At 44.5% G+C, this 11,835-nt stretch overlaps 1 protein-coding gene across 3 annotated transcripts in view; it reads left to right on the plus strand.

Moving 5' to 3' along the window:
• LOC144888247 (E3 ubiquitin/ISG15 ligase TRIM25-like) overlaps window positions 1-6,396 on the plus strand; it is a 950,979-nt gene extending 944,583 nt beyond the window's left edge. For all 3 annotated transcript variants that reach the window (XR_013621957.1, XM_078770681.1, XM_078770680.1), the window contains exon 3: window positions 5,726-6,396. Coding sequence is in view for 2 of the 3 variants with exons in the window: in XM_078770681.1 (XP_078626807.1) it covers window positions 5,726-6,021 (296 nt within the window). In the remaining variant the exon portion in view is untranslated. The remainder of the gene's footprint in view (window positions 1-5,725) is intronic.
• Window positions 6,397-11,835: the final 5,439 nt, after the last annotated feature.

Below are 11,835 nucleotides of genomic sequence, written 5' to 3' on the forward strand. Positions count from 1 at the left end.
TTGGGGTTATGGTGTTGAAATTGTGTGGGAGTGAGAGGGATATAGTGGGAGTGAGTTTATTTTTTTTATGGGGGTTAGGGTTATGGTATTGAAATTGGGTGGTAGTGAGAGGGATATAGTGGGAGTGAGTTTATATTTTTTATAGGGGTTGGGGTTATGGTATTGAAATTGTGTGGGAGTGAGAGGGATATTGTGGGAGTGAGTTTATTTTTGTTATAGGGGTTGGGGTTATGGTATTGAAATTGTGTGGGAGTGAGAGGGATATTGTGGGAGTGAGTTTATTTTTTTTATGGGGGTTGGGGTTATGGTATTGAAATTGTGTGGGAGTGAGAGGGATATTGTGGGAGTGAGAGGGATATTGTGGGAGTGAGAGGGATATTGTGGGAGTGAGTTTATTTATTTTTTCCGGGGTTAGGGTTCGGGTATTGAAATTGTGTGGGAGTGAGAGGGATATAGTGGGAGTGAGAGGGATATTGTGGGAGTGAGTTTATTTATTTTTTCCGGGGTTAGGGTTCGGGTATTGAAATTGTGTGGGAGTGAGAGGGATATAGTGGGAGTGAGAGGGATATTGTGGGAGTGAGTTTATTTATTTTTTCCGGGGTTAGGGTTCGGGTATTGAAATTGTGTGGGAGTGAGAGGGATATTGTGGGAGTGAGAGGGATATTGTGGGAGTGAGTTTATTTTTGTTATAGGGGTTGGGGTTATGGTATTGAAATTGTGTGGGAGTGAGAGGGATATTGTGGGAGTGAGTTTATTTTTTTTATGGGGGTTAGGGTTATGGTATTGAAATTGGGTGGTAGTGAGAGGGATATAGTGGGAGTGAGTTTATATTTTTTATAGGGGTTGGGGTTATGGTATTGAAATTGTGTGGGAGTGAGAGGGATATTGTGGGAGTGAGTTTATTTTTGTTATAGGGGTTGGGGTTATGGTATTGAAATTGTGTGGGAGTGAGAGGGATATTGTGGGAGTGAGTTTATTTTTTTTATGGGGGTTGGGGTTATGGTATTGAAATTGTGTGGGAGTGAGAGGGATATTGTGGGAGTGAGTTTATTTATTTTTTCCGGGGTTAGGGTTCGGGTATTGAAATTGTGTGGGAGTGAGAGGGATATTGTGGGAGTGAGAGGGATATTGTGGGAGTGAGTTAATTTTTTTATAGGGGTTAGGGTTATGGTATTGAAATTGTGTGGGAGTGAGAGGGATATTGTGGGAGTGAGTTAATATTTTTATAGGGGTTCGGGTTGGGGTATTGAAATTGTGTGGGAGTGAGAGGGATATTGTGGGAGTGAGTTTATTTATTTTTTCCGGGGTTAGGGTTCGGGTATTGAAATTGTGTGGGAGTGAGAGGGATATTGTGGGAGTGAGAGGGATATTGTGGGAGTGAGTTAATTTTTTTATAGGGGTTAGGGTTATGGTATTGAAATTGTGTGGGAGTGAGAGGGATATTGTGGGAGTGAGTTAATATTTTTATAGGGGTTCGGGTTGGGGTATTGAAATTGTGTGGGAGTGAGAGGGATATTGTGGGAGTGAGTTTATATTTTTTATGGGGGTTAGGGCTATGGTATTGAAATTGTGTGGGAGTGAGAGGGATATTGTGGGAGTGAGTTTATATTTTTTATGGGGGTTGGGGTTAGGGTATTGAAATTGTGTGGTAGTGAGAGGGATATAGTGGGAGTGAGTTTATTTTTTTTATGGGGGTTAGGGTTATGGTATTGAAATTGTGTGGGAGTGAGAGGGATATTGTGGGAGTGAGTTTATTTATTTTTTCCGGGGTTAGGGTTCGGGTATTGAAATTGTGTGGGAGTGAGAGGGATATTGTGGGAGTGTGTATTTATTTTATAGGGGTTAGGGTTAGGGTATTGAAATTGTGTGGGAGTGAGAGGGATATTGTGGGAGTGTGTATTTATTTTATAGGGGTTAGGGTTATGATATTGAAATTGTGTGGGACTGAGAGGGATATTGTGGGAGTGAGAGGGATATTGTGGGAGTGAGTTTATTTGTTTTATCGGGGTTATGGTTATGGTATTGAAATCAAGAATGCTGTGTTTTTTCACACTCGTTAATAACCATAAAATTAGGACCAACAACTTTGTTCAACATAATTAATACACAAAACCAACCACACCGAAGAACCTGACAATATCCCTAACTTATTGTGAGTAGTGTATATATACACCATTGTCTGTCCGCCATTGTTCCTTATCCACGGCCACGTCTTTTTAGTTACAATCTCCAGACTCAGGGTACAAATACAACTTCATGAAGGGGAGAGGTTAACATTGGCAATGTGTCCATGGCATCACGTGGGGGCATAGGGGGGTTTGTGGGGGGGGGGGGGGGAAGGCTAACATCGGCAATGTAGCCATGACATCACTTGTGGGTGTGGGCAGTAGGGTGGTGGGGAGGTGATATCGGCAATGTGGCCACGGCATCATGCGGGGACATGGGGGGGAGAGGGTAACATCGGCAATGTAGCCATGGCATCACTTGTGAGCGTGGACAGTAGGATGGGGGGGGGGGGTGATATTGGCAATGTGGCCACGGCATCACACTGGTGCCTGGGCGGGAGAGGAGCCTGGGAGGCAAAGAAGGGGGGGTTGAGGATAACATCGGCAATGTGCCCTCGGCATCAAGAGGAAGTGTGGGGTCTGGTGGGAAGGCATGAACACTATGTAAATGTGTGGTGGCAGAGGTTATCACAATTTCCCTATTTACTTGGGCAACGCTGATGTTAAAGCTCTGTTTGCACGGGTAAATTTGTTCTCCTTTCCTTCTCCCCCAAATTGAGGGTCCTGTAAAAGCCCTCCCCCCCCCCAAATATATGCAGTCCATCCCTTCCCCTCTCCCCTCCTCTTTCCTCTCCCCCTCTCCCTACCTCTCCCCCTCCCCCTACCTCTCCCCCTTCCCCTTCCTCACTCCCTCACCCCTTCTCCTCCTCCTCCTTCCTCCACTTCCCCCTGCCCTCCTCCTCCCACCCCTTCCCTCCATTCTCTTCCTCCTCCCTCTCCCCTTCCTCCCCCCTTCCTCCCCCCTTCCTCCCCCCTTCCTCCTCTTCCTTCCTCTTCCCTCCTCCTTCCCCTTCTAGCAGCAAAAGACATGAGGACTAATTGGTCCATCAGTGAAGCGACAGGTCGACTCTTCCAGTATAAAAATAACGTCCATCGACCTCGTGTTGGATTTCCATCATGTTGGTTCGAGCTTTGCATTTCATACTCAACGAGAAACTTCTTATTCAAACTCGGAAAACATTACAGGGAAACGGTCTGCTTCTGATAAACTTCTTCTTCATATTCGGAAAACATCACAGGGAAACGATCTGCTTCTGATAAATCTTCTTCTTCATATTCGGAAAACATCACAGAGAAACGATCTGCTTCTGATAAATCTTCTTCTTCAAACTCGGAAAACATCACAGAGAAACGAACTGCTTCTGATAAATCTTCTTCTTCAAACTCGGAAAACATTACACAGAAACGATCTGCTTCTGATAAATCTTCCTCTTCAAACTCGGAAAACATTACAGAGAAACGATCTGCTTCTGACAAACCTTCTTCTTCAAACTTGGAAAACATCACAGAGAAACGATCTGCTTCTGATAAATCTTCGTCTTGAAACTCGGAAAACATCACAGAGAAACGATCTGCTTCTGATAAATCTTCTTCTTCAAACTCAGAAAACATTACAGGGAAACGAGCTGCTTCTGGTAAATCTTCTTCTTTAAACTCGGAAAACATTACAGGGAAACGATCTGCTTCTGATAAATCTTCTTCTTCAAACTCGGAAAACATTAGAGATACGATTTGCTTCTGATAAATCTTCTTCAAACTCGGAAAACATTACAGAGAAACGATCTGCTTCTGATAAATCTTCTTCTTCAAACTTGGAAAACATTACAGAGAAACTCAGCCATAATCATTCTTCTTCTTCTGGAGAATCGGCATCAACAGAGCACAGTCCCTTCCCCTTCCTCTTCTTCTTCATCTAATTCTTCCAAGCAGAATGGAGAAACTCAGCTGTCAGTAGATTGCTAAACATCTATCTTATATCTATATTATAAAAGGGGTCATGTCTGTCTGTCTGTCTGTCTGTGTGTCTGTCTGCCTGTGTGTCTGTTTGACATGTTATAACTTGAGAATGGATTAATGGATTTCAATGAATCAAACTACGGTGGATTCGGGTACCTCCTGGGAATGTTTGTGATACATAAAACATAAAAATATTTTTTGTATGGTTACGTGGACACGCGTGTCGAAACTGCAAATGCCAACACGTGACGTTGGGTATACCTGAACGGAGAGCAGGATCTTCCAGGAAACCATTTTTTGTTCCCCCATAGATTAACCATCTCAGCAAAGATTGGTATTTCCGTCAGCGAAGCGATGGATCTTATATTCTCGTCAACATAAAACATCGGGGCGCTCACCTGGTCAAATAAACAGTATAATACACCGACTACAGGTATTTTAAACCAATTTCAATGGTTACTCGAAGACAGGTTAGCAGGTAGAATAATACTAACATAATCATAAGACTAGAAAACAAACAAACAAATAAATACATATTTTTGGGGCAAACCCATCCCACAGCGGGGCAACCCCTCCCACACCGGGGCAACCCCTCCCACCCCGGGGCAACCCCTCCCACCCGGGGGAACCCCTCCCACCCCTGGGCAATTCCTCCCACCCCAGGGCAACCCCTCCCACCCCGGGGCAACCCCACCCATCCCGGGGCAACACCTCCCACCCCCCACCCCGTAGATCCCCAAAGGAGCAGATTTTTTTTATTGCTCTGAATAAACACAGGTACATCATGGGGGATGAAGGTTCTGGTGAAGTTTCATCGAAATCGTTTGTGTAGTTTCAGAGGAAAAAGCAAATTCCTATTTTGGGGGTTAAACCTGGATCCACTTGACCCCCGGTAAACCCCTTAGACGGCGAGTTTTTTTAATGCCTTGAACAAACTTTAGTCACAACACAACAAATATCATTTCTGCCAAATTTGGTCAAAATCCCATCAGCGGTTTCGGAGAAGAAGTTTGAAGTGTTTACAGACGGTCGGACGACGCGACATCGCATCAGCTCACCTGAACTTCGTTCCAGGTGAGATAAATATACGTGTAAAATAATCAACGTCGAGTGCTAAAACCACTTGGTTTCCATGGTGATGCGGTGGCTCGCTTCATGGAGACATCTCCGGAATCGGAAAGCAAATGGAGGATGAAAGTAACAGGACAAGCACGATGTCTGAGAGGTATCCACACTCGCTCTGAGGTGTCTAACCTGGGTTTGAATCCCGACCGAGTTATAAACCGTCATCCCGGTGTTTCACAGGTGCAGAGTGACTCATCAATGTGTGTCGAACTGTTAAACAGTCACACCTGCAGGATTTTCCTTTCCCCTCCCCTCCCCCCTCTTCAACCTCTGACCCCTCTCCCCTCAACCTCTGCCGCCCCTCAACCTCTGTCCCCTCCTCATCCTCTCTCCTCACTCACAGATCTCCTCCCTCGTCTTCTCCCCTCCCGATCCACTCCCCCTCGAAGTTGTTCTCGGTGAAATAAATAAATAAATAATGTAAGTTGTTCATTGCGAAACAAATAAAGTTGTTAAATCGTAAAGTGAATAAACAAAACAATTGTTGTAATAAATGTTTTTTTTGTTTTAAAGAGATAAATGTGTTTGTTTTTGTCCGTTTGTCTAACAATGTCCGTGACCCCGTGTGGTGTCCGCAGATGGACGGACCCCAAGTCTGGACCCAAATTCTGCACATCGACAGATCAAGATCTCCGGGGATCTCAGGACGGCGACTCGAACCGGGACCTGGATTCACTACCGGAAACATCCTGATCGGTTTGATGTTTATCCACAAGTTGTTTCCCGTGATTGTTTCTCCTCAGGTCGCCATTACTGGGAGGTCGATGTGGGGTCGAGTAGTTCGTGCGGAATCGGAATCTGTTTAAACTCCATGGGGAGAAAAGCAGAAGAGAGCGGGTTGGGAGCGAATCCCGAGTCTTGGTGTTTATATTAATGTGATAACGAATACTCCGCATATCACAACAAACAACGTACCTCCCTGTCCGTGCTGGGGGATCATGAACGGTTTGGGTTCTTCTTGGATTGCGAGGCGGGAGAGTTGACGTGTTTCGGGGACTCGCGGGTCCTGCACGTGTTCAGGGGGAACTTCATGGTCCCCGTTAAACCCGCTATTGGGGTTTGGGATCATGGTGATTTCGTTCATTTTGTACATTTGGTGAAATAAACTTTCATCACGAACTGATCCGTTTATTTTGGGTTCAAATCAATCAAATCATTTACCTGTTCATGACGATGTGATTCACCTGTTCATGATGATGAGATTACTGATTAATGTTTATATTATAATAAAGTTTATATAATTTAATAAGTTCATTGTTTATCTTTTTTTGATGTGAAATGAACTTTAACCCGAACCCTTCACTCTCCTCAGATGCAATAGATTCTTCTTCTTCAAAGCGTCAATGAATGGGATGTTTGAGTGAAGAAAGTCCATCCAGGTAGATGAAACCCTTTGTGTTTACCTGGAATGGAGCACCGGCGCTAATCGTGAAGGTGACAGTGGGTTTGGATTGGATCACAGGTAGAATGTGGATCCCTGGATGGAATTAACAGAACGTTCATCAGGTATCGCGAATCACACCTTTCGAAACATGGCCAGGTGACCTTTTGGGTGTTACTCTCTCTTTTGATCCGATGAATGGTTCACACCTGAAACGTCAGATTCTCATTGTTTCTCACGGAGGTTTTAATCTTAATCTTTGTGGAAATCTCTTCCATCCAATCAAAACACAGAGACAAAATCATCATTTCATCGCCAGTGTAGTGATGTCACTAGGTTAATTTAGCGTCATCAGGTGACTGCAAATTCCAGAGAAGGCGTCTGTGATTAACAATTGAAGACCATAGAATTCTAACCAGGCGAAATCACATTTTAGTCATTTCGAGAAAAACGTGAAAAATATTTTCAAAAACGTGAAAAACGTGAAAAACGGGGAAAATAAAATAAAATGTGACTTAGCCTGGTTATAATTCTATGGTCTTCAATTCATATTCACCTGGCGGGAGGTAAACCGTGATCATAGAGGTGCTGCCCTCAGGGCGACATTGCACTCCGGGAGGGGCAGGTTTGAGTTCACCCTCGAATTTCTCCAATTGGTGGAAACTCGACCCGACAACTCTTGGTAGTGCGGACTTCGATCTCGCTATCCCTGGATATTTAAACAAAGAACAGGTAAACACCTTCATGTTATACATTCACCAATTCACTTCTCTTTTTTTATTTTACGTGTCGACGCAATTGAATGTTGATATTACAACCTGAATGATGAAACTTCCCAGGTATTACGTTTGTATTCTTGTTTATATCGTGAGTGAAAAACCTACGATAAAACATGTACGAAGCGTGCTTTGTGACGTCACAATAAGGAACAATGTGCAGTGGAATTGAAAACAAGGGTGTTTCACAGGTAGGATGATCCATGAATGCGTGGTAGGGGGCTCATCACGGTGTTTCACAGGTAGGATGATCCATCAATGCGAGTACCGTCCCTCGGATGAACATTAAACGGGATCCCGTCCACCGACATTAGTTGTTGAACGTTGAAGATCCCAAGGTGTCCTTCGTGAAGAGTAGGTGAGCTATCGCCGGCATCCTGAACAAATTACAGAACAAATCCACCGTCACCTGCACAGGTCATTGGTCATCAACGTCACAGGTCCCTGCACTCAGTCAATGATGCTACCCTGACACCTTGTGCCGCATTCAAAATAAGAAGAAGAATCCATGATTAAACACCATACCTGGTTCTTTTCTGATGCCTCTTCAGTCCAAATACCATTGAACATTTCGCTAGTTTCACTCAGTGAAATGTACCTGTTGGAATTCTGTACCTATATCTGGTGGTTGATGCTTCTTCATCACCATCAGATATTGTGGGATACCTGCCACGTGTTTACTGTGTCCAGTCGATATCAGGTATGGCAGCATGTTTATACCTCAAGGTGCTGTTCCCAACTACCAGCTCTTTCACCTTCCACACACCTTTTTAGTACGAGGACCATGTTGATGTACACAAGACACCTTGGTCCCTCTTGGTTCTTGTACAAGTTTCCGGCCGCACAAGGAACGACTTTGCTGTCGATCTCTCCAGGTTAGACCACTCACCTTAGTCTGGAAGAGCTGAATTCCTGCCCATGGAACTCTCCAGGTGTTTTGGTTCATGGTCCTGATGTAACAGCTTTCAACACCTCATCATCGTTACCTGAATGTTGGTAGATTTTGTGGGTGGTGCCACGCGTTGTTGTACCTTCCAGTGTGTTCATGGAAGTCCAGGTTACCATTGGCACTTTGAGTGAATTTTCCACCTTTAGGGTTTGTGGGAATCAAGAGCTCACCTTGATCCTGGTCCTCCTCACTAGTCCGTGACATGGAAGCGAAACATCTCTGGCTATTTGATACCTGATGATATTGATAAAACGGTTCAACATTTTAACTCCTTCTTTACTCCTGGTTTGTTTTAAGGTGTGAAATGCTCGTGGGGATACCTGCTACAGGTGCACAAATACCTTGATCCACATTGAGCACTTTTTCCCGATTTCTCTCATTCGGTTCCACTTTAAGTCTGACTCATTCATCTCTGGAGTTGCATCAGTCACCACCCAGGTCACATGATTGTAGAGGGACACAGGTACACATTCAGGTTCAGAATCAAAGCGATGAATAAACAGCGATGGATCATCTTCTGGATTCTTCTTCTTCTTCTCCGTATCTCCGAGGTGTCCTTCACATCATTCCGGAATGATTTAGCAGAATGGTGGAAGATAACGTTCTTTTCAGGATGAGCACCTGTGGTTGTGGATTCGTCACCACTTTCCTCTGCACTTTTCTTCAGGCAGGTAACCTTTGATAGAAGATAACCTGTTGACATATCTGATGAACAAATGATCGAAGATTTACCTTTTTGTGGGACTATCATGACCTTTGATCCACGGTCTGCGTGGTATTCTTCGTTCCTTTTTGAGAATGGAGCACCTGTATGAAGTGGTATTCACTATACCAGGTACGCACAACCAGCACCTGTATTTGTGGTGAAGTGAACTCAGAAAGATGATAGTGTTCGGATCTTCAGATAAGTTACCATCTTTGTAAGAGGTGAACTACTGCAGAGTATCATCATGTACTGGATCACAGGTGTGTTTCATCTGCAGGTGAGAGTTTGTCATATTTGTACACAAACAGGACTTGTGGTACCTGAAGTCATCATCAATCATGTTAATACAATTGTTACCATATACCTGGATACGGTGTACCATATCATCATCACCGAGTACCTTTTCTTGCTCCCATATCACATTTTGTCGATCCTTCGTACTCACAGGTAGTAGTTGATGTTCACCTGTGCGATCTCGTTCCTTCACACAAACGAAGCACTGATTTCTATGGTCTATGGATTTAGTACCGGATAACCCAAGGTGGATCGACACCTGATGATCCCAGAGTTCGTTGCTGCATTTTTGTCACATGTGTTGGACACGTGATGATTTCACTCTTTCACAATTTCCACATGTGACATGACATACAGGTACCTTCTCAACAAATTGTTCTTCTTCTTATTCATTTAATTCTTCTCACACAAAATGCTACATCATCAGTTTTGTTCTCCACTGCACAGGTGAGTGCTGGGATCCCTTTAAGGGTAACTTTTTGTAACGTCTCAGGGGTAAGTTCTGACATGTGATTTGACGTTTCCTCGTTCATACATCATCCATCATGTCACCTCCTCAATTGGTTACCTGAAAATATATTAAATGGACACCAATAGACATTCATAATAGTGATTCATTAAACTTGTATTATAATGACTAGGGCATTGCCCGTACGTGGGTGCCCGTTCCTTGCCAAAAAAAAAAAAACGCTACCCGTACGCTCTACCCCGCCCGTACGCCCGTACGCCCGTAAACAAAAAAAACAACGCTCTTCGCTTCCGCCCTTCGCTCTGACTGAATTGGGAGAAATAATGCGCATAAGAAATCGAGAAATTATTATTTTCTCCGGAAGAAATCGAATTACGAACCGTACCGTAATGGCGCATGCGCTCAGCTCCGCTCGCTCTCACAACGGCCACGCCTACGCAACAAAGCGTTCTGTGATTGGCTGCCGGAAGTGAAGTCTTCACTGTCCGGAAGGTCGCAAATCGCAGTTACGAAGAAGTTTACGAAGAAGTTACGAAGAAGAAGAAGTTTTAAAACATAGTTTAACGGCAACATAGTTTTCCAACGTGAAATAAATGAATACGCTCTCAAATGTGCCGTCCGAGGCAGTGTCTGTTCGCCACGTTCGGCACACGTGATAGCTCGCTGCTCTCTGATTGGTTGAAGCGTTTTTTGGACATAGCTCGGTAAGTACTTCTCCGATTAATTTAAAACCTTGAAAAGGCACATCCTCGGGTCCCCAGCAATATACCTGGCAAGTTTCAAGTATATCGGACCGGTAGTTGTCGAGAAACAGCGGTCGCATACAAACACACAGACATACACACAGACATACACACATACACACACACACACACACAGAGATTGCTGGAATTATAGATAGATAACTTACTGTTCGACAAGATAACAAACTGTTCACTTAAATAAACGAAAATAATAAATGAAACAAAACTGTCGGCTTCACAACAAACTTACCGGAAGATAATTCTCTGTACACGTCAGGATGTACACCTGGTGGTAGTTTCATGTCACCTGTGCGAACCAATCGCATGAAAAAGATTCTTGTGATGACGTCACAATCGAGCGATAAAATAACGATTCGTCAATGGGCATGGTGACGTCACAAAGTTAAAGTTCGCGTCATCACGTGAGGACGGAATCCTGGGAAGGTGTCGCATCATGTCCTGTGATGAACAAATCATACTTACCTGGTACCTAATGGGAGACAAAATCATGAACAAACAGGTGGTGCCCTCAAGGCGAGATCTATCAATGACACTCCAGGTGGGTTACCTGTTCGTCCTGAAGGACACCGTGGGATCTTTAACGTTCACCAATTAATGCTAGCACAGAGGACGTCCGGCTTTACGACAATCCGTGGAATAAAGATGAACACATTGATGAATCACCTGCCTGCGAAACACCTGCATGGCAGTTTATACCTGGGTCGGTATTCGAACCCGGGTCGGTACTGGGCAAACAAGTGGAACATGTCTTTCAATCCTGACAAATCTCACACTCTTACGATGTCTCTCCGAAAAGACCGACTGGACAACCCTCCCATCTACTTTCTGAAAAATCCTCTCCAAGAAGTTCTGTCACTCAAGCTTTTGGGTCTCACTATCTGCCATGATCTTTCCTGGGAAACCCACATTTTAAATCTGGCCTCCAAAGCCAGTCGCCGACTGGGCATCCTCCGTCGTGCGAAGTCCTTCCTTGGCACACCTGAGCTCCTCACCACATAAAAGGCTTTCATCCGCAGCTCAATGGAGTACTGCTCTCCCCTCTGGACTGGTGCTCCTGCCTCACACCTAGCTTGTATTCACGCTGTTGAAACCAAATCATTCAGAATCATTGGAATCTCCCACGATGACGCTAACTCCAAGGGCCTTTCACTTACTCACCGCAGGCAGGTTGGTGGTCTTTCCGTCTTCTACCGACTCCTCTCCGGCCTTGCTCCCCCAGCTCTCTCTGGGCTCTGTCCCCCAAATATTCCTACAGGTCGCACAAGATCAGCCTGCAACCCTCTTATGGTTAAACTGCCAAAATCAAGACTCTCTGCTCACCTTCACTCCTTCATTCCTCTTTTCTCCCG

This window comes from Myxine glutinosa, chromosome 1 (genome assembly GCF_964187855.1).
Source record: "Myxine glutinosa chromosome 1, kmMyxGlut1.1, whole genome shotgun sequence".
Taxonomy (NCBI): Eukaryota; Metazoa; Chordata; class Myxini; order Myxiniformes; family Myxinidae; genus Myxine; species Myxine glutinosa.